The sequence below is a fragment of the Quercus suber genome, unplaced genomic scaffold (assembly GCF_002906115.3).
Source record: "Quercus suber isolate HL8 unplaced genomic scaffold, Cork oak 2.0 scaffold_274, whole genome shotgun sequence".
NCBI classification, from domain to species: Eukaryota; Viridiplantae; Streptophyta; class Magnoliopsida; order Fagales; family Fagaceae; genus Quercus; species Quercus suber.
Genome location: NW_027069730.1, coordinates 659,775 through 683,477, shown reverse-complemented (window position 1 = coordinate 683,477; position 23,703 = coordinate 659,775). Strand labels below are relative to the sequence as shown.

Sequence of the window (23,703 nt, the reverse complement as noted above, 5' to 3'; positions counted from 1 at the left end):
ATATTATCCAAATATGACTTTTTTTTTCTTTTTTTTTTTTGGAGAAACATCCAAATATGACTTGGTTGCTAGAAATGGAGAACTTATCCGGAGGTGACTATAGTCTATAGTCTATAGTCTAGTATTCCACTACCGCTGTTGAACAATCAAACCTAGGAAGTAGGAACTAGTTTATGAAATAAAAAATCAAACCTGGGAAGTGGGAACTAAACATTCAGAGGGCCAGGCCTGACCCATTTTTTTTTTATGGCTTTAAGTGGGGTAAGTATGACTTGTTGCTACTTGCTTGACGTGCTCTTTGAACTTCAGGCTCTTCTATGTTTTTCTTTAATTTTTTTATGGGCCCCTTCCCGGTTGTTTTTTTGGGAAATTTTAACGGCACAATAAGTTGTCTATTAAAAATGATTTATTGTGAGGTTTATTTAATAAAAAATTGATAAAATGATTAAAAATAGTACAAAAAGTGAAAAGTGAAACTCAAAAAATTAATTCTATTAACTTTCTATTCTATAAGATTGGTAAAAAATTTAACAAAAAATTGATTTTATTAACATAAATTTGTTTCTTAACGGACACTATCAATTGCCCGTTAATACAAAACCCTGGTTTTTTCTTTTTTAGAAGCGTGTTTTATTGTAGTTGACTTTGAATGTCAATAAAACAGCTAAAAGTAACATTAAATGCCAACTGTAGTTTTGGAACATTCTAGTTTGATGTAGTTTTAGGAAGTACGTATTAGACATTATCACCCTTTATTTATTTATTTATTTATTTATTTATTTTTAATTACAGTTGACTCTGGATTGGACTAGTGTAGGACTGTAGGTACAATTCAAAATTGACAAATTTAATCTCTAATCACCAAAAGAGAGGAGAAAAATGAACAACTATTTAAGAGACTAAATTAATCAATTTTGAAATGTTTTAAAAGTGGCTGGTATCGCTCTATTTGTTTGCGTGGAAAACATTATCTAAAGAATGTTTTCTGCATTTTTCAGTATTTGGTAGATTGGAAAACTTGGGTCAACGAAAAACGAACATTTTGGTTAACAAAAAACACTTTTTTTTTTCTTCGGAAAACAAGCCATCGAAAATAGTAATAGACATGCAACAATCCATTAGGCACTAGCACCAACGTTAAGCGGTAAGGGTGTCCAAGCGGCCCACCCAACCTAGCCAACCTACACGCGTCTGACTTGCTGCCATTCGATTTGACAACTTCAGCGGTTAGACATGGGTTTCGAACTCCTTAACCCGACCCCCGTGGGTCGGTTATAGGCTTTCCTTTCAAAACCCGTGAAATCAACCTGCTCACTAGCAACCTTTTTGACAATTTATTAAGCATTCAGGACCAAATTTGGTGAGATCTCATCGACATCTGGTCTAGATCCTTCGAGATCCAGCAAGATCTCGCCGTTATCCGATGAAATCTAGGCCAGATCTCGACAAATCTAGCCAGATATTGACGAATCTGGCCAAATATCGGCCTCAATGATAAAACTCGAGACTGACCCGATACAACCTGAAATTGACGAGACCCGAACCGGAAGATTCGACCAAATCATCTGGGTCGGATTTGGGTTATATTTTCATCCACTTGAATTATTCGGGACGAGTCCAAGTTGGGCACAAACCCGACCTGGCCTGACCAGTGGACAATCCTATTAAGTAGATCTCTCCCCTTAGTCTCTTCTACATCTTTGCCTTTGTCTCCCCTCTTTCCCCCTCTCTCATCGTCAACCTTATTCCTTATCCCACTCTTTGTTTGATTGAATTTGTCTTGCAAAAGGAGTTTGCTTCAGATAATTGTTTTGAATTACAAGATAGGTTGCTTTTTTTCTTTTTTTGCATGTACCAAACAACAAAAAATGTTTTCTACCTCATTTTCAAGATCGCAACTAAAGTTACCAAACACAAGAAAATGAGTTTGTTTTTTAAATTATATTTTCTAGAAAATGAGTCTTTTTTTTTTTAAATGTTTTCGTTGAAACATACAGAATGTTAGTCTAAATTTTAAGGATATTTTATCATTTTATTTTAGGGTTTTGTTATCGGGTATTTTAAGAACAATTGTTAATAAATTATTTTTAAGAAAATTTTAACACAACATTCATGAGAAACTGAAAAAAACCGTCAAAATAATTAATTAATTAATTTTTTTTACATAAAAATTTTTAAAATTTTTTTCTTAAACCAATGTTTTAATACATTAACTTTTCTCTTAATTTTTTTTTTTTTTTGGGAAGGACCTTTTACTCATCGTTTTCACACGTTGTCCTACCATCTTTTGTCATGTCCATGACTGCAGTAGTGGCTCCTGATGATTTGGTAATCATGATATATTGTCGGCCAAAAATTATTTAATTTTTTTTAAAATTACTTAAATTATTTATTTTGGGTGAAAAATTGTGAGCCAGGGCCCAAGAATCAAGAATGAGTGGTACACTAATTACTGACATTTTTTTTTTTTTTTTTGTGAAGGAAATAATTACTGACATTTGGGTTCACAAAAAATGCAACTCATACCAATTTAAAATAATAATAATAATAACTAATAAAGAAAACCCAGATGAGTTATTGCTCTTCCATGGCTTCCCTTCTTGGTCCATCTCCCACTGTTCTTCTGCAACACAAGGTAATTTTATCATTTTTCACTATTTGAAAGTCTCTAAAGAACCAATTTTTAATCAAAACCTATGATTTTGTTGATTTTTTTTTTTTTAATTTTTATTTATCTGGGCAATTATGCATAATGCTTAGATCGTTGATTGTTTGGTAATCTGATAGCAAGAGTTTAAATTCGGACCAGGAAGGTATTTTCTTGAATTCAAGGTCATAAAATTGGTGTTTTGAGTTGAAACTGATACGTGAATCGGTCTCAAACAAATCACCGAGTGATAATATTAGCTTAAACGGATATTACTACTTTTAACAAAGACAACTTTTTTCAATTTTGTTTTGTGATCTATGAATTGGTTCCTGTTAAAATTTAGTGTTGTTCTTCTGGGTGCTAACCCCATGGATTCTGCAAATGTTTATGTTACTCCTACTTTGGACACTTGAAAATTTTGATGTGGAAACAGTGCATTCTTTATGAGGCCTAAGTAGCCAGTTGTAGGCTTTTGAGTTCTGCCTTCAATCCCATATATGGAAATGACTCAAATGTGGGGAGTATTTACACCTTGTGCTGGAAATGAAGGAGTGTTTGTGTGTTATTCTTCCAATTGTTAAAAGTTCTTGGAGGATCTCTGGCTTTACATGCTAATCAAGTGGGGGAGAAGATCATTACAAAAATAGAATCCAATAGCATTTGTAACATTTGAGCCTTGCTGGAAATAAAGAATATCAGTTATTTGTAGTCTAGCTTGTGCAGATATTACTGGAATTCCTGAATTGAATTCTGTTTTTTTGGTTAAGGTTCTGGTGGGATTTTAACATATTTTGTCTCATTTCTGATGGTCGATTGGTCATTGCGTTTTGACTGGACTCCCTCCTGCCTTTTTTGCAGGTGAATCGTGTCTGTGTCACTGTGTCTACAAACATAAATTCTAAAAGTTACTGGACTAGTGTGAGAAATGGTAGATGGCATGACCTTAGTTTTGTGACAAAAGCTAAGATGGCTGTTGAAGGAGATATACTTGAGAAAGAGTCTGTTAGTGTCAATGAAGGTGCTAATTCTTATTCTGCTTTTTCACTTTGGTAGTCAAAACAAATGTGAGAGTGTATTGGCTCATTTGGGTAATTGCTTGGTTGGAACGTGATAACATTTTACATAACCTAAAAATATACATGAAATTAAAACTAAAGCTCCTGAAGGAGCATCTTTGTGCTCGTGGTAAAATGTTTCTCTAGATAGTTAAATTTATCCATTTTCCTTATCAGAATTACTTTAGTATTCTCAACACACGCACAATGTGAAAAGCGTTAATGTCTACCATTATACTTCAGATCTCCCCCCCCCCCCCCTGGTGGAGGCTAAGCTGTTGCTGTTTCACTCATGATCCACTATTCCACTTCGATAGTAAATAATGCACTTCTTTTTCTCCTCTATGGCTTAAAGTTTGATTTGTCATCTTTTGGCTGCTATTGGAGCAGATTATGGAGTTGTTAGTGTTCACCATGTTGGAATTCTGTGTGAAAACCTTGAAAGGTCGATTGATTTCTACCAGAATATTCTAGGTATGTTACTTTTCCAAACTAATGTTGGAGTCATATGCTTTAGTTTGCTGAAGAACAAAAAATCATGAATTTTTTGTTCGTTTTTATTTATTTTTTCAATTGTAAACTAGGTCTTGAAATAAATGAAGCAAGGCCAGATGATAAGCTCCCTTACAGAGGTGCTTGGTTGTGGGTGGGTTCTGAGATGATTCATCTGATGGAGCTTCCCAATCCTGACCCCTTAACTGGACGACCTGAACATGGGGGCCGAGATCGTCATACTTGTATTGCAATTAGGGACGTGTCTAAGCTGAAAGCAATCCTTGATAAAGCTGGTAATTTTTTACTTTTCCCCAGTTTGTCAAATTATCCATGTAGACAATGTCAGCATGTATTAGTGGGTTTTATGAGATAGATTTTTCAAGCCGCGGTTTCACTTATTTAGGGAATGTGTTTGCAGATATTCCCTACACACTTAGCCGCTCTGGGAGGCCTGCAATCTTTACACGAGATCCAGATGCAAATGCTCTAGAGTTTACTCAAGTGGATAACTGAAATTTAAACATTTCCAGCATACACTTGCAATATCAATGTCGTCAGAATTCTGTTGCCTCTAGGGACCAAAGCTACATGTACAGATAATTGAGAAACTAAAATGTCAATGACCGTTGTTTCATAAGCCACTCGTGTTCAAATTTGCTAGACAGAAATGAAAATGATTGTATGTGCTAAACTGACTTTTTAAACAAAAAATATGAACTTATTTCCTAGGTGGGACAGACTTTGATTACCATTGACTACACATTCAACCCGGTCCTCAAATGATCTTTGCTATTAGTAATAATAATTAAAAAAAAAAAAAGAATACTGTAGGAGACTTTAAAGTTCACACTAGCAGTTGAGAGAAAAATATAAAAAAACCCAATGCGGAACAATTCCATACCTTTTTCTTGGTAGGTTATGAGTATGATCCAGCGGTCTGAACATGTGCATTTTAGATAGGGAGGTATGAAGGACTTACAAAACTGTGCAACTGACACTCAGTTGCTGTATCAAACGGTGTAAAGGACATGAATTTTATTAAAAGGTGTAAACGACATGCCTATCTTTTCAATCCAAGTGCATCAGTGTGTCGGATCATATTGGATGGAATAAATCTCATGGATTTGATGTAATTGGAGGGTAAAGGACATGCATATCTTTTGAATCCAAGAGCAATTCATATGTCAGATTGTATAAACCACATGGATTTGAAGTAATTGGAGGGCCAAAAGGACCTACAGTTTCTTCTAAGAATAAGAATTTTATTCATTCAAAACAGAAGGATACAAAAGGAGTAGCCTGGATGCCTACCTGGTCGAGGCATCGGTATGATAGAAGAATCATCAGAGGTATAAATATGATACACAAATTCACTATGCCATTTATATACGGTATAATTAAGCAATTTATGTCCTAGTAATAATTCAAAAGGCACCTTAAGTGATCCTAAACTACAATATATACTCGCATTTCCCCCAATTCATTTCGTATAGCTTTTTGAAATTCTTTGCTGGAGGCACAATTCAATACTTTCTTCTAATCTAGGCACCCGAAAATGTCATACGTGACCTCCACTCCTGAATGGCAGAACGTAATGTGTGGTTTGGTGTTAACATAGAATGCTGCAGTTTAAGCTTCGTCACTGGTGATGCATTATGTTTCATGAGCCATGCCATGATTGCTTCATACTCGTAAGTAAAACCATCAGCAGCAATGTGTGGATCACTCATTATTTCCTGCATTAACAATGAAATAATGTATGGAGGCAAGTAATACATAAAATAGAACTTTTATCTAATAAGTGCAATTTTTTTACCTGTAGGATTGGACAGAAGTAGTGATTTGGTGCGTGACTATTATATCTTTCCACTTTCACACTGGCATTTGCAACTTCATTGAGTCGTTTGAGGACTGGCAGAACATCAGTTTCAAGATCTGGTCTATCCCTGCATCTAAGCTTTGAACACTTAAGTGCAATTCGAGCTAATTCCTCTGTTTCAGCAAGTGGCCAATCTTTAACTGACTTATCTAGAATGCGAGGGAGGGAGCCGTTCATAATGGCGTTTTCTACAGTCATTATAAGTCCATTTGGATGACAATCTGTTAACAATTGGAGGATTATAATTCCAAACGCATATACATCTGATTTGGGTCGGACAGTGCCGGTTCTCTGATACTCTGGGTCCAAGTAGTAGAGTGTACCAACAATAAGTGATTCATTGTATTCAGTGATGTTGTCAGGCACAACATCAGAGATGAGTTTAGCCAGCCCAACATCAGCAATTTTGCTCACATAATTTCTGTCTAACAAGATATTAGCCGGTTTTAAATCTCGATGAACAATTGGATCTGGCTTTGAGTTATGTAAGAATGCAAGCCCACAAGCTACTTCAAAAACTATCCGGAAACGAACAAACCAAGGAAGTGGTGGTTTTCCATTTTGGCGGAAAAGATATTCCTCCAAGCTTCCATTTTCAAGATATTCATAGACCAGGCAACCAGTCTCAGGACAGGCTCCAAGCAGCAACACCAAGTGCGGATGGCGTAGCTGGCTTAGAACTTCAACCTGCAAACAATTGGGAGAGAACAGAAGGAAACATTTGCATCATACAGCAACAAACTATGGATCAGGAAAGTTAGCACCAAAGTAATTTGCAATCCAGTATTCATTGAAAAATGGCAGGGAAGCACACATGTTGCCAAAATGCAACCAGATTTTTATGATTGAATAGTAAGTTTAATTATTCACCAAAAAAAAAAAAAGTAAGCTTAATTGAGAATTGTTTGAGTGCTGCCATTGCTGTTATGATATAAAGTCATAAACAAGTGCCTGAAACCGCAAAAAACAAAGTTTCTGCGGGAGAGGTCAACCATCTCAACTAAAGAATCAGATATACACCATGTTTAGTTGGGGAGAAGGGGGAGGGAAAACGCAGAGAGGATAGGTGTTTTATGGGATTTTAGAGAGTTCAAATGACAATTTGGGAACTTCCTGTGACATTCATGATATTGTTAAGGGCCTTCGACTTCAAATTAGTCAAAGACAATCCTGAGCACAGTGAGTTTTTGTACGCTTCTGAATTTCTAAAACAAAACTTCAATAGGGTACCCATGATGGTAGAGAGACCAAAGAGATCAATTGAGTTTAGAAACATAGTGACTGAAAAGTGAAAAGGATTACAAGCTAAAATTACCTCTTTCAAAAACTCCTCTTTCAAAAACCCCTGCTTCTTTTCAATTGCATCAGGCCTTAGAACTTTAACAGCTACTGGGGTGTGATGAAGGCTGCACTTGTAAACTTTCCCGTACCCACCTTCGCCAATCACATTACTCACAGAAAACATATCTGTTGCTGCCTCTATTTCATCCCTTGTATACCTCCTGTACCTCCTGTCACTAGAGAATAGTGCATCAACAATTTTCTGTTTCTCTATGGACTCTTTTAAGGCATCCACTTCGGCTAGCTTCTTTTCATAAGCCTCTTTAGCAAGCAAGTTTCTTGCCTCCTGAACCTCTTCCATAGCTTTCAAATACTTGGCTTTCTCTTCAGCAGCAATTTTCCTCAAAGTTTCTTCTCTTTCTAGGGCATCATTCACTCTTCTAGCCTCCTCAAGGCATTCAGAAGAAATTATCTGGACCTGGAAATTGAAGGACCGATGGTAAGAAGTCCATGAGAGTCATAACTTCCTTTTCTGAGCAAATCAAAACAATGCATTCTTCTGCAAGATCATTTTGATAGGTTCACTATATACGTGCAATTTTGTCAATATAATTCAACAATTTTGTGTGTCAAGTACATTAATTTTCATTTTAAGGCATATTGCAAACCTGGTTGAAACATAAAATCCTAAAACACTGATTTTCATATCCTTTGTTTTTTCAAAAGGTTAGAAATAAATGAGAAGGTACATAAAGTTTACACTGCAGATATCTGTAACACCATAGAATAATAAAACTCACACCATAATATTAATTTACTAAGAGATCAAACTCACTTTGTTTTGAGCACGAGCCAGCTCTTCACAAGCTCGTTTGTACATGACAACCGTATTTTGAATTTCAACTTGCAGTTGTTCTACTTCAGACTGCAGAAAGGTACATCATGTTACACTCGCACAGAAAAATTCTACAAACGAATATGCATGTGTTAGAAAATTCTCAAAAATTTCACCTGCTCAGATTTTGTAGAGAAGGAATTGCAGCTCTTAGTGGTAATAGATTCAAAGTCACCTACTAAGTTAAGAAGATTTCTTTCCTGATCTTCACTAGCATATATTGAAGAATCCACATGTTCTAGAGAATTTTGGTAACTAGGTAGTGATATTGATGTTGCTTCAAAGCTGCCGTGAACATTGGATTCTATGGAGGGAGAATGAAGCAAAGATATTTGATTATTAATATCACTGGAACCTTCTCCATAATCTCTTTGAGTATAACTTGCGTGCATACAGCTCTCTGTAAGAGGAACAGATAAACATTTAACAACATGAAAAATTGTTACCCAAAATAGCATGTACTTCCAACTCACCATTAGCAGATGGGGTGTCAGCTGGTTTATTGATGATTTCGTCTCTAGAAACAACATAAACATTGCAAATGCCAGTAGCACATTTTAGGATAGTTGTTGGTATCCCTGGCCCCTTTAATCTCCTAAAGAAATTGCGATAAATCTCATAAGAAGCACAAAATAAAACAGTATGAAACTGGATCCACTCCCGACCCCCAAAAAAAAAAAGATATGTGGAAAGAAAAAGAAAGAACTACTACTATAAGAACATTGAGGGAAGTACAGAAATAAAAACCCCAAATTTACCATAGAAATAGCCAAAGAAGGGCTTCACCATTTTATATTGACCACATATATAGAGTTTAGATGTCAGTAAATGACACCATTTGTCACGACTTATAAAGCCTAACTTGATCTTGTAAATGCTCAATGTGTAATTAGTTATCCAATCCAATTCAAACCACATAATTCAGATATCACACTATCTATGCAGCCAAAACTTGCAAACAAACTTGTGCCACTACATGTGTAACTCCCATGAATTACTATACACTCCTAGGTGTCCTCAATAATGTTGATATTCATTGTACAAAATAGTTACAACACAACTGTTCTGACTCTCTGTATCTCTCTCTCTCTCTCTCTCTCTCACACACACACACACACACATTATTCTAACCATATAGCATCATAAATATTTACGAAAAATGAATGTGTAATACTCCGAGTACAAAAATGATGCCATACCTCGCTATGAAATTTGAAGAGCAAGAACCCAACACTAAACTCGTAATCCCTGACTCAGATATATATCTGAGAAGTGCAGCTGCAGGATCATCATCTTCCAGCACCAGGGTTTCCATCTACAGAAGTTCCATAATAAGCATTCATATTTCTTTACAAGATCAACATGTACAGAATCTAGCTTGATCTAGAAGACAATCTCACCTTTCTTGTCTTGCATAGTTTCTTGAATGGTACAAAGACTTCTTCAAACTTTACTCTCATATCGTCCATGTACATCGCCACCACATTCTCATCCAGTTCTTCAATAGGCATAGGCTCTCCTGCTGTAGTATATAAGTAGGTCACCACAGCACAGCCAGTTTTAAAAATTTATGTCCAATTTCAAACACATTTGGCCCATAATTACTTATTTTCTATATTATTTTATTGGTTAATTGCAAATATAGTTGATATATACTGTAGAATATTGGAAAATTCACCTCAAGTAGATGTATAGCAATAATATGAACCAATAATTAGTCTAGGAAGCACAGACACGAACACGGACATTGTACAACACTGTGACATGAGCAATTTTTGAAAAATTATAACATGAAATGGGCAGTACAATACCGGTTAGACAGGAGTACAACACCCTAAATGAAGTGACTGTGCTTCTTAGGACGGACTTAGTCCCAGAACTTTAAGGTCGACTATGGGTTCTCAATTGAATAATCAAGGTCGACTACATGTATTCTTTCCGCCATTATATCATATTATCCAAAATCATACTCATCGTTACCTAACTTACCTCTTTAATTGACATGTCCTTTTTTTTACTACTTCTACTAATGTATTTTTTAATATAGCAACTAATGATATTTGGCACAATCGAGAACACAATTTAATTTTCTCACGCCTTTTATTAAAAATCTAGTTTTTTTTTTTTTTTTTTTTTTTTAAAACATGAATCTAAGACCTGTTTAGTTCATGTATTTAAAAACATTTTTGAAGTTCACAAAAACAGAAAGTACAGCAAAAACGTGTTTCTAAAAACTGTTTTCAGGGAATTACTCTTGGAAACATCGTTGTCGTTTTTTCATAGAACATCAAAATTATGTTTTTGAAACAATTTTTTTTTTTTCGCTGTAGAAAAAAAGACAAGAACACAAAACCATTAAAAAAAAAAAATCATGTCCTTTTCTCTTGGGGGTATTTTCTCAAAAGTTTTAATTTTTACTAAACTATTTTTCTCGGGAACCAAACAACAAAGCAGAGAGAAATGAAGAAACAAACATACATGGAGTCGGGATGTAAGTGATTTTGGGCATGACGTGGACCAATATGAACCGACTGGATTCGGGCATGAGATTCTCGACCGCCCAACGAACGGCGCGTCGGCTTGCCTTACCACCAGCTCCGCCGGCAGCGCCTTTGACGGCCACCGCCACTGAACTCATAATCGCAACTGGGCGAGGCTCAGGTGAGGAGGTGGCAGTGTCAATTGGGGCAGTTTTGAACTTTGAAGAGCGTTGTTGTTTGACTCTCCTGTAGCTGTAGGTTGAGCTGAGCCAGAGCCTGAGCCTGAGGCTGACGCTGAGGCCGAGGCTGAGTGAGCACGAAACAGAAAATTAGAGTCTTCTCTCCAGAGTTTTTGGTCAACGCATGAAGATATATAGACAGAAGATAGGTAGTTCGTACTTCCTTTTTTTTTTTTTTTTTTTTCAAAAGTTGAGGATTATAATTTTGTCCATACATATCCCAACAAGAATTAAATAAAGGATAATTCTTAGTTTACATGTTGAGGTAAAACATGAAAAATGGTAAATATATTATACACGTTCTATAAAAGTCCGTGGGTTTCAATTAATTAACTAGTAAATTTTATGATGGTTGTATAAAGAACTAATAGGTTGCAACTCTTTCAAAAAAAAAAAAAAATCCATTTGTCACATGGTTTATTTATTTATTTGGTAAAAAATATAAATTATACTTATCAAATTTAGTCAAATGTCATTTTTAGTTATTTTTAGGTTTAGCTTTTATTGTTTTTGTGGGGACAATTTTTGCTTCAAGGCCAAGGGCTAGACAATGTTGTAACAAAGACAATTTCTTCACACCTTATAAGGGATAAGCAAGTGGATGAAGAATACCACAAGGGCCAAGGGCTAGACCATGTTGTAACCAAGGCAATTTTGTTGTCCCACATGGGAAAGAAAGACTTCCTCTTCACACCTTATAAGAAATGAGCAAGTGGATGAAGAGTACCANAATAGACAAGAACACAAAACCATTAAAAAAAAAAAATCATGTCCTTTTCTCTTGGGGGTATTTTCTCAAAAGTTTTAATTTTTACTAAACTATTTTTCTCGGGAACCAAACAACAAAGCAGAGAGAAATGAAGAAACAAACATACATGGAGTCGGGATGTAAGTGATTTTGGGCATGACGTGGACCAATATGAACCGACTGGATTCGGGCATGAGATTCTCGACCGCCCAACGAACGGCGCGTCGGCTTGCCTTACCACCAGCTCCGCCGGCAGCGCCTTTGACGGCCACCGCCACTGAACTCATAATCGCAACTGGGCGAGGCTCAGGTGAGGAGGTGGCAGTGTCAATTGGGGCAGTTTTGAACTTTGAAGAGCGTTGTTGTTTGACTCTCCTGTAGCTGTAGGTTGAGCTGAGCCAGAGCCTGAGCCTGAGGCTGACGCTGAGGCCGAGGCTGAGTGAGCACGAAACAGAAAATTAGAGTCTTCTCTCCAGAGTTTTTGGTCAACGCATGAAGATATATAGACAGACAGATAGGTAGTTCGTACTTCCTTTTTTTTTTTTTTTTTTTTCAAAAGTTGAGGATTATAATTTTGTCCATACATATCCCAACAAGAATTAAATAAAGGATAATTCTTAGTTTACATGTTGAGGTAAAACATGAAAAATGGTAAATATATTATACACGTTCTATAAAAGTCGTGGGTTTTAATTAATTAACTAGTAAATTTTATGATGGTTGTATAAAGAATAATAGGTTGCAACTCTTTCAAAAAAAAAAAAAAATCCATTTGTCACATGGTTTATTTATTTATTTGGTAAAAAATATAAATTATACTTATCAAATTTAGTCAAATGTCATTTTTAGTTATTTTTAGGTTTAGCTTTTATTGTTTTTGTGGGGACAATTTTTGCTTCAAGGCCAAGGGCTAGACATGTTGTAACAAAGACAATTTCTTCACACCTTATAAGGGATAAGCAAGTGGATGAAGAATACCACAAGGGCCAAGGGCTAGACCATGTTGTAACCAAGGCAATTTTGTTGTCCCACATGGGAAAGAAAGACTTCCTCTTCACACCTTATAAGATATGAGCAAGTGGATGAAGAGTACCACAAGGCCAAGGGCTAGACCATGTTCTTGACAGTAAGACCAACCTCAACCTTAGCCACTGCCTATAATCAGGCATGGTGTCACTGTGTCATTGGTATCAACTTACATCTTATTCCTGCCCAATATGGATTTCAGTTACAGTTGCTCCCTATATCTTTAAGGAGCACTCTTCATCCCTAAACATTTGTTTATTGTTTTGTTTCTTGGTAACTATGATGAAGTATAGTGTTGGGTGCATGACACCAAAAGTCCAGCTCACATGTAAGCTCATTTAATGAGTGTGTTGTCCAAGCTTAAGAAGAGTTCTAACTCAAGTTTTATTAGGAATCCATATGCACCGCACACCCTTAGTGCGGTGGTCACTCCTCAAGTATGAATGCTTGTGGGGTGTGGAGGGGCTAGAGCCGGGGTTCAAGTCTCTAGGAGGGAGTTCACACACACATACACTTAGATTAGGTAGAGTAGAAATTTTATTTTGTAAAAAAAAAAAGAAAAAGAAAAAAAAGATCCATATGCTGCTTGGGAAAAAGAAGTGAGGTAGCTAGCTTGCTTATAAAAGTAAGGAGAATTAGTGTGTGTGTGCTAGAAAAAGAAGAGAGAGAGAGAGAGAGAGAGAGAGAGAGAGAGAGAGAGAGTTGTGCGTGGAGAAGAAAACATAGATGAGACTCAGAGAGCAAAGTGTTGTCGCCTTTAAGCTAAATAATTAGTATGTGTGAAAGTAAAGAAAACAAGGAGATTTTTTTTAGCTGTGAGAGTTGTGCGTGGAGAAGAAAACATAGATGAGACTCAGAGAGCAAAGTGTTGTCGCCTTTGAGCTAAATAATTAGTATGTGTGAGAGTAAAGAAAACAAGGAGATTTTTTTTAGCCGTGAGACATACACAAAATGATTTACTATTTTATTTGATAAATCTCAAGTTAAGGATAAACTTGAGAATTATTGTAATTGTTTTGATAATAATGAAATTATTTGAAGTTTATCCAGTGGTTTTTCTCTTCAAGGAGAAAGAGTTTATTTATTTATTTTTCGTTAATATTTGTGTTCTTTGGATTGGTAATTTTGGTAATAATACTATTTATGACCTTACACAAAGTGGGTGTTTTGAAAAGTGATAGAAATGATAAAAAAAACTAATGAAAAAATAATATTCTAATCGAATATGATTTAGAATAAGGAATATGCGAGTGAAAAGAAAAAAATAGTTAGCTAAAAGTGTTTTGAAAAATGATAGGAATAATAAAAAATGAATAAAAAAATAATATTCAAATCGAATATGGTTTAGAATAAGGAATAGTAAGAGAAAAGAAAAAGTAGTTAACTAAAAGAGGAAAAATATGTTTAAAACCAAAAATATGGTGTAAATTTAGGGTGCCACTAATGCTCTTACATGGTTTATTTGTGGTAAGCTATTTGTGTTTTTCATTTTTGGGTTACTTGGTTTGATTTTTTTGGGTTGGATTTATAGTTTTTTTTTTTTTTTTTTGAGAAACAAAAATGGGGACCTTTATGGCTATATTACACCCCCGGGTAGGGAGCCAGCTGACAAGCCTCCCAGTTGAAGGTACGCGCCTACCAAACTGTGTGGGGGATGAACCCCACTAAGTTTGCCCACCAACGGACTCCTGCGGGCAGCGAGATTCGAACCTAGGTGTGGTGCACGAAGTGTCCGAACCTTACCCACTCAACCAAGCCCCCGTTGGCCAGGTTGGATTTATAGTTGGTATAATTTTTTTTTTTTGAGTGTTTGGCACGTTTGAAAATCTAGGAAAATTGTGTTACCCAAAATTTCAAATATTTTTATAATCAATTTATTATTTTTAAATAGATAAAAATGATTTTTTAAAAAAGTAATTTTGAGTTTGCTGAATGTGATTTGAATTTATAAAGCTTCATTTGAGCCCTAGTATTGCTGAAAATTTGGAAAGTCTTCATGGTGAAGATCTGTGTGTGCCGAATTCCCAAATATGGGTTCATGTTTTTTGTTTTAAAATTTTTAATTATTTCAAACAAAATTTAATGATTTTTACTAAAACAAAAATTTAATAACTAATGGAAAATTGGATAGAATGACTGATGGTGATTGTAAATTGCAATGTAAACTTACATTACTAGAACGATAAAAGTAAAACTTTTAAAGAACTAAAATAACAATTGACCAAAAATAATGGGTGTAGTTTACAAGTTTACATTTTTTTAATAAAAAATAGAAAATATTGTGGAGTATTCTGTATCACAAATTCATTTTTTACCTAGAGAGTTTGGTTCCTCCAATGCTCGAGTGGCAAGTGGCAACACAAACTTGATAAGTGATTAAAAATTATATCATGTCATTTTAAAAACGGTAATATGCTATTCATGTGTTTTTTTAGTGTATTGGACTGAATGAAAGTTTTACTCTTTTATATTAGGGTAAAAGTAGTTTTATGAAAATTCAATTTAAATAAGGACTGTTAGAGATATATTAGCCCAGGTCCAAGCTATGATATATTCCATGTTGAATATGCTTGAATAGATGCGTAAGAGGGAAGCATAAAATAGGAACACAAGAACATTGGCCTACATCCACGGAGGAAACCCTCAAGGGTTATATCTTTATTATATAAGGGTGTAGTATAAAATCTATGTTACAATGAACCATAACATAATTATATATAGTAGACTAAACCCTAAACTAATAGATTTTTAGTGCAAGTAGAAGACTTGGGGGGGCTGTTTGGATAAAAAAAAGTTTACTCATCACTTATCACTGAAATATCATTACTTATCACTCAATAACTCATCACTTACCACTAAAAATACCCTAACTTCCTAAGCTGATATGTTTAGCACTTGTTTCCAACTTCTGATAACTCAAAAAATTTTACTTTTTGTGGGACTCACTGCCTGAGCACCATGTCTGGCTCTCGGTTAGCATACCCGTGTAACACACTAGCATCGAAGTCATTTCATTTATTTTTCCCTTCAGCCCTGTTTCTCCTAAAACCCTCGACGAACCCAGCAAAGGAAATCCACCGTCACCCAGCGCCGCCTACCTCGTGCCCATTGTCACCCAGTGCTGTAAGATCTCCTTCGACGTGCAGCAGCGGCGTTGATCTCATCCATCATGACCTAGTGGAGCTGATCTCTTCCAACGTTTATATTTCTAAGTTTAATTTTACTGGATTTTGTTAGTTTTTGTTTGGTGCTTAATCTAGGTTTTCTAGGACTTGAAACATTAAAAAATGGCTTGAGCTCGGGGTGGCGTCGTGAAGAACGGTCTGAGCTCGGGGTGGCACGGGTTGGCTGAGGTTGGCTCGGTGGGCGTGGTTGGGCTGAAGGTGTGCATGAGGAGGTATGAGGTTGGATGGTGTTTTGTGCTTTGTGTGGTTTGGAGTTGTGGTGTGAAGTGATCAGGCGTTGTATTCACTGAATGAGCTGTTGGTGGGTTTGTCAAAAGTTGTGGTTGGACTTGAGAAGTGCTCTGACCGTGGGTCCCTTAATGTGTGTGTATTTACAAAAATGCTATCATAACTCAGTTTCCATAACTCAAAAACACCCAAAACTTGTTTTAGTTTTGCTAACTTATTACTAAAAAACCAGAGAATAAGTGATGGAAACAAAACTTGAAAACAGGTCCAAACAGCTTTTCTCTGGATGGGTCCCACCATTTTTGAGTGATGAGTGATGGAAATACTAAAATCCAAACAGCCCCTTGGCTTGCACACAAATTAGAATTAGGCTTGGGCTTATGCTAATGAGCTAATATATCTCTAACAAAGACAAAGTTTAACTTCAAAATTGGTTGTAACCTATGGCTACAATCTTACATAATATCTTTTTATTGGAGATGAATTTTGATAAATCCACCATTAGATTACATCTTTTTCTTATATCCTCCATGCTTGTAAATTTTTTTAAAAAAATTAAAGATCAATATCTATGTCATCAATAAATTGTTTAAATTGTAAGTTTTTGTAATTTAAAGTTATGCATAAAACATAAGCCTATAGATCATATATTAAATAATATTCGGTTGACAAAAAATTTAACATATGTATTTAGAGCGTAAAGAATATGTAATTCAACGGTTAGATTTTTAGAATATGTAGTAATATTTATTTTATTGAATAACGTTATACTACAACCAATTTTGAAGCTAAAATTTGTCATTTAAATAATTAGCTTTTTAAAATTATGTTCATGACAAATAAAACCATTCTTTGCTGTTTTTAGTTATAATCTAATAGATTTAAGAATATGGAAAAAGGTCTCTCTGTTGATAGGTGAGTGAGCTCTCTCCCTTTCCCAACAGCAGTAGAAGTGTTTTGTCCCTTCTAAGAAGTAGAGTTTTGTTCTCTAAGGCAACAAGTTTGTCATTAGAGCTTGTGGGTTTTTTTTCTTTTTGGGGTTTAGGGAAACACTAATTAGGCTATCTTCTCTCTAAATTGTATTATGGAGGATCTGGCTACCAAGTGGAGTACTTTCTTCTTGTCAGAGAAGTAGACAACAGGTTTTGTTCTCCAGCGTGACCAAAGATCGAGGGAATTTCTTTTAGCAGCACATTTTTTAAACCCTCGATTTTTGAATATGGAAACAATGGCAAGGACCTTCAAACAACTTTGGAGGTCTACTAATGGTTTCAAAATTCGAAATCACAAGGAGTAGAGAGTCTTATTTGTTTTTGACAATCTGGGTGATGTGGATAGGATTTTGTAAAATCAACCATGGAGTTTCGACAAACACTTAGTCACACTTAGTCATGTTGCAAAGATACAATTCTAATGTTCCTGTTCGTGACTTGATTTTCAAAATGACCATTTTCTGGGTACAAGTTCACGATATTCTAGTTTGTTATACGAATAGTCGTGTGGCTGAAGATATTTGTGAAGTAGTTGGTGAGGTGCAAAAATCAGCAGGGGCTGTGGATGATGATGGTGGTCTTTTCATACGAGTTTGAGTACTCATAGATGTTTCTCTTCCCCTATGCCGTGGAAGGCTAATCACAATGGCGAATGGAGAAAAAGTGTGGGTGAAGTTCAAGTATGAAAGACTGCCTAACATCTGTTTTTGGTGCGGACGTCTGAATCACAATGATAAGAGCTGTGATTTATGGATTGATAGCAAGGGTACGCTTAAATCGGAGCAACAACAATTTGATTCTTCGTTGAAGGCAGCCCCATATACGTCAACAGGTAGGGACGTAATTTATGTCCCCGGATATTGTGAGCAAAATAAGACCAGAGTTAATGCCACGGCTCAGGTCTTCAACTCACAACTAGGAGTAGTGGAGAGGCAGGCAGGTAGTGGTGGTTCGGTGGAGGTGAATTAGTCATACATGGCAACGGGTAAAGGCAGTGATGAGGTCATTGATGGCATGACACAGGAGGATATTAATGTGGCTGATACATTACAAGATGTTTCAGTGGTTGAGCCGAATATGGAGTCTATCTCAATCATTACTAATCCTATTAATGCTTCTAACATTATGGAGGAGGGTTATGGTGCCATGAAGTCTATTACAAATCAGATGCCAACGTCAGAATTGTTTGAAATTCCAATAAAGGGGCTTAATGAGGGTGTAACGGGAATTAATTACATTAATTCTGATTTAAGTCAAAAGAAGGAGGTAGCAATTAATGAGGAGATTCCTTACCATTTTCAGCATGCCACCTCAACTGAGAAGCAAGCAACACGGCCAGCTGGAATTAGGGCAACATGAAAAAAAAATTCTCCCATCTAATTTGAAGTTTGCTTCCAACAGCACCTTGAGAACCCAAAAATTAAGCCCTAGTGGGAACTACTCAGAATCCGTGGGCTATACAGAAGAGGGGAGGAAAACTTGTGGGAAGAGGAGTGGTGATGGTCATCTGGAGTTACCTTGCAAGCATAGTCGAGTTTCAGAAGATGAGAGTGCCAAACTTTTTTCAATGGTGGAGGTTGATACTCAGCTTCGCCAATCATAATGAGTTGCTTAGTCTGAAATTGTCGTGGGCTTGGGAACCCATGTACAGTGAACGGGCTTGCTGAGATGGTGCGGGCAAAAGATCCCTATGTCGTGTTCTTAGCCGAAACATGGGCAGATGAAGCTAGGCTAAAAGAGGTGACGAGGAAAATTCAATGTGAAAGTGTGTTTGTTTACCCAATAACTCTGCGAGGAGGTGAATCAATGTTTTTCTGGGGATTGACTATTAATGTAACTGTGGAGGTTTTCGGCACAAATTACATCGATGCATTGTTTCAAGGAGATGATAGGGTTGGGATTGGATTGATTATTCGAGATTGCCAAGGTAGGGCTTGGCACAGGGTTGAAATCATCCCTCTCCCCTTAACTGTCATGGATTTTGAAACTTTGGCTATATCGAGTGCTCTACAATTAGTTGCTGATCTGAGTTTAATTGTTGCCATCCCAGAAGGAGATTCTGACTCGTTCTCTTTGATTTCTTTTAGTTTATTTAGTCATACGGTTAAATGTTTTGCAAATTTATCTCATTGTTTTAGGTTTCCACATGTTCGCAAAGAAGGGAATAGTGTAGCTCACAACCTAATTCGACATGCACAACATGTCACTAGTTTTCAATTGTGGAGGGAAGATGTCCCATCGCACACCATTGCTATTTATCTGGTTGTTTTGCTTACTATTTAATAAAGTTCAAAGTATTGATTCTAAAAAAAAATATATATATATATAAATTTTCCGCTTCCATTTTGAGATCTTCTTAAATATTATATATACAACAATCATAGGGATTTTTGTTAAATCTCCATATTGAGTAATGAGGACATTCATTCTATTAATCCATTAAAGAGGAGAATTTAAAAAGGGTCGTCTTGGATTGTGGTTCTCACAGAAGACTCCAAATTATGATATAATTAATGGGCAATATGTTCACTTTGGTTGCCCTTTTTTCTTCATTGCTATAATAACTGCCATGTTTACTAGTTTATGATCCGTGTTAATGCACAAAAACATTCAATAATGATAATGATGAGAGGCTTTTACTTAATTGAGTGAGGTAGTTGTCTTGACTTTTGTGCTAAGTAGAATAAATAAGTTATTTGACATCAAAATTAAGGAAATTCAATAAGTTTTAATAAATAATATATATTTTTAGAGAACTTTTTTGAAAAAAAAAAGGGTCGTCTTGGATTGTGGTTCTCACAGAAGACTCCAAATTATGATATAATTAATGGGCAATATGTTCACTTTGGTTGCCCTTTTTTCTTCATTGCTATAATAACTGCCATGTTTACTAGTTTATGATCCGTGTTAATGCACAAAAACATTCAATAATGATAATGATGAGAGGCTTTTACTTAATTGAGTGAGGTAGTTGTCTTGACTTTTGTGCTAAGTAGAATAAATAAGTTATTTGACATCAAAATTAAGGAAATTCAATAAGTTTTAATAAATAATATATATTTTTAGAGAACTTTTTTGAAAAAAGTCGTGCCAACAATTTCCCCTAGAGACAAAACAAAACTAAAAGGAAAATATTAAGGGAGGTCACCAAATAGCCCATGGCCCAAGGCCCGATCCAAAAGACTGATGGCTCACTAGGCTAATGAGCGGCCTGGTCCGTTGTTGTTGATGCCCATTGGTAGCCTACTAGCCCAATGAGTCAAGTCGTGAGCTAGTTTTTATGCCCATGGGTACCCGATGGGCTAGCCCAGTAGCCTAGCCCATTGGCCTAACCAATTGCTCAGCTTAATAACTTAGAATTCATAACAAAAATATATAGAATCAGTATGAAGGATTGATTTTGAGATGTTATAAAGGAATTTCTTAAAAGAACTCTTTACACCACTAAGATACTTAAAGTGATTATGTTAACTTAGTTTACTAAATATATATTTTCCTAGTAGTTTAACAACTTTGAATTAACCATATGACATTTTTTTAAATTAAAGATAAAAATTAAAAACTATTTAAAGCCTTAATAAAAAAAAAAAAAAAGGTTTCCATCAACAAAACAAAAAATTAAATAGATTTTACCATAATTTTTTTTAATTAAGTATTAAATTCTTTGATTCTTTCTATTAAAAAATAATAGATTGATTATTCCCTTATAAAAATTAATTCTTTCCTTATAAAAATAATAAAATAAGATGTTAACACAAGTGCATGAGTAGCCCAGTACACTAAAGACGAAATGGGCATTGCCTATGGGCAGGGTCATGGGCTGGGGTTTTCTCTTTCGGCCCAGCCCAACCCCAACCCATGACTCGGCCTGTTATTTAGTTAATATCCTACTATACCCAGCCCATTGTGCTCACAGGCCAAGTAAGAATGGGCTGGGTTGGCCCGACTTGGCCCATTGATGACACTAGAAACATATAAAAATGATTGCCCTTAATTGAGAATTTTAGATTGAGGTTATAGATACTGGAATCATACCACATAAATGCCAACACTACTCCAATACATATATCACACTAAATCAATAGGCAATATTATTTGGGCAGGGATATTACTTCTAATGTAAGGCCTATTATTCTAAAAAAAAAAAAACTGTAAGGCCTATTGAATCACAACATGAAACATACAAAGAACTATATGAATCTTTCATATTTAACTTTACAAATTCTTTAAACACATGAAAGTCTGGCTATGTAAATTACTACCCAAGCACCACTAATGGAACATTTGGATGTTGGAGTAAAAAAAAAAAAAAAAAACCACAACAATTTACTCAAAGATATTACAAATTTCCTTTCTTAATACTATATAGTCTTTTTATTTTTTATTTTTTATTTATCTTAAAAAAAAAAAACCATGATTCTCAATAACCAAAAATAACATAAAACTGAAATTCCCAAAAAATTCTAATAACATCATTTTTTATTATTATAATCCAATCATAAAAAGTAAATGGAGATAAAGCGGGATATCTTTGAATTTAAACATCGTTATAAATATAAATTAAAAACTACTGACCTTGGCAGACATGAATATCTTTTCCGAATATCATATTTTGATGAAGCCAAACCTTGGTAAAGAAAATATGAAATAAAATATAGAATCTTTGCACATTAAACATATGAAATAAAATAGAATACAGATTGTCTGAAAATATGAAGGATGAAGGAAACGTTAGAGAGAGAGAGAGAGAGAGAGAGAGAGAGGAGCTTAAGAGTTTACCCATATCAGTGTGCTGGTGTGATGCTCTTGCTTAAGTTATTATTGTGGTCTTCTTGGCTTGCATATTAAGAGTTAATGTATTATTTACTTTTGCATAGAGATTGAAAATTTTAGATAGGACCTGGCAAAATTAGGCTTCAAATTTGATATTTAATTTGGTTTTTTTCAGATTTGACTTTTAATATATATATAGACAAAATTTAGGTACAATATTTAAGATACAATACCTTAGATTTTTTATTTAAAATTTTGACACCTGTCTAATTTGACATCCCAAACAAACGGCGTTAACCTACGGCTTAAAATTTTTTCTTTTTTCCTTCTTTCTTTTTTTTCCCTGTACTGCAAGAACCCAGGCTTCAAATCTCCAGTTGCCTCATTTTTTACTGGGTCTCAAACAAAAAAAAAGGAACCTTTTTTTCTCATTTTCTCAGTAACCAAACATGAAAGATCAAGAAATAAAAGCCAGATCCACTGGGTTTCAAACCAAAAAACAGCTGGCATATGTGGTGCGAATTAAAACAGAGCAACTGAAATATATAGAAGATGGCTCCCATGCTATTTATTTCTGCTCAGATGAGCAGGCTGCATGGAGTTCGGACCCTCAGTCGCAGTGGCTACACAATATGCAGGGCCGAAGCTTTCTAGAGATTTTTCAGTTTGCCATCTCCAATAGTAAGGATCCAGATTTGTTGGCTTTTATGGGTTGGGCTATGTGGAATCGTCGCAACCAATTACGAATGAACCAAGAAGCTTGCCCCTTGAATCAAATTATCCAAGTATTCAATGAACGAAGAGAAGAGTATCAGTTTTTAGACTCAGTGGTTGTGAAGCCTAGGATCGGTCAGCCGCAAATAGCATACACTTCCACAAAATCATAGATCAGAAAGAAGAAAAAATCATGGATAAGGAAAAAAATGGAGTTTTTTTTTTTTTGGTTTTGGGTTTGGAAGAGAAGCCATTTGCAGATACAAAAAAAAGAAGGAAGAAGGAAATATGGGTTTTGGGATTGGAAGAGAAGGGTTACGGTGGTTTGGTAGAGAGGTTTTTGGTTTGGAAGAAGAAAAAAAAGGAAGAAGGAAAAAAAAAAAAAGTTTTAACGCTGTTTATTTGGTCTGTTAAATTGGACAGGTGTCAAAATTTTAAATAGAGAACCTAAAGTACTGTACTTAAGGTCCATACCTAAGTTTTGCCTTCTATATATATATATATATATATATACATGCACGCGGGGGCACGATTCATGCATTGCACTTGGATGTTATTTGCATTAGCTATGTGTTTGGCCTAGAAGTCATTGTAGTAGTCGCCTTGTGTTGTGGATTTGTGGTCTCCCTCATATGGTGGTTCATTTTAATATTAAAAATTGAAAATGATTAAATGAATTAATTAAATAATGAGTTGACAAACTAAATGAGAAGAAGTGAGAGATTCAATGATTCATGTTGTTGCTAAGTCTTAACTGAGAATTTCATTATAAAAAAAATATTAATTAAGAAGTTGATTTTTTAGTAATTAAACCAAATTCAAGGAGAGAGTCCTTATCAATTAATTTGATAAGTATTTAATGGTTATTGGATTTAAATGGCCAATCCAAAGAAATTGTTCCAACTCATGCGTACCATATCTGGCCAACACAATACAAGCAATTAATAAACATCACAATGACAACATTTAAACACTCATCCTAATCTATCCCATACACTTCACATTTAAATCTAGGATACAATTTCTATCTCTATCTAAAAATATATAAATAAATATATATATA

At 35.3% G+C, this 23,703-nt stretch overlaps 2 protein-coding genes across 2 annotated transcripts; one reads left to right on the top strand and one right to left on the bottom strand.

Moving 5' to 3' along the window:
* The first annotated feature begins 2,471 nt into the window (after positions 1-2,471).
* Positions 2,472-4,948, top strand: LOC112002212 (glyoxylase I 4). Its single transcript, XM_024034366.2, has 5 exons — positions 2,472-2,635; positions 3,509-3,668; positions 4,096-4,179; positions 4,290-4,493; positions 4,619-4,948. Exons 1-5 carry the CDS (start codon positions 2,570-2,572, stop codon positions 4,711-4,713), a joined length of 609 nt encoding a protein of 202 aa, XP_023890134.1. The 5' UTR covers positions 2,472-2,569; the 3' UTR covers positions 4,714-4,948.
* Positions 4,949-5,389: 441 nt separating this feature from the next.
* LOC112002210 (U-box domain-containing protein 34) lies at positions 5,390-11,094 on the bottom strand. The gene is made up of 9 exons (XM_024034364.2): positions 10,734-11,094; positions 9,656-9,777; positions 9,455-9,570; positions 8,729-8,850; positions 8,372-8,655; positions 8,196-8,285; positions 7,395-7,838; positions 6,017-6,766; positions 5,390-5,936 (listed from the first exon to the last, which is right to left on the bottom strand). Exons 1-9 carry the CDS (start codon positions 10,891-10,893, stop codon positions 5,742-5,744), a joined length of 2,283 nt encoding a protein of 760 aa, XP_023890132.1. The 5' UTR covers positions 10,894-11,094; the 3' UTR covers positions 5,390-5,741.
* Positions 11,095-23,703: the final 12,609 nt, after the last annotated feature.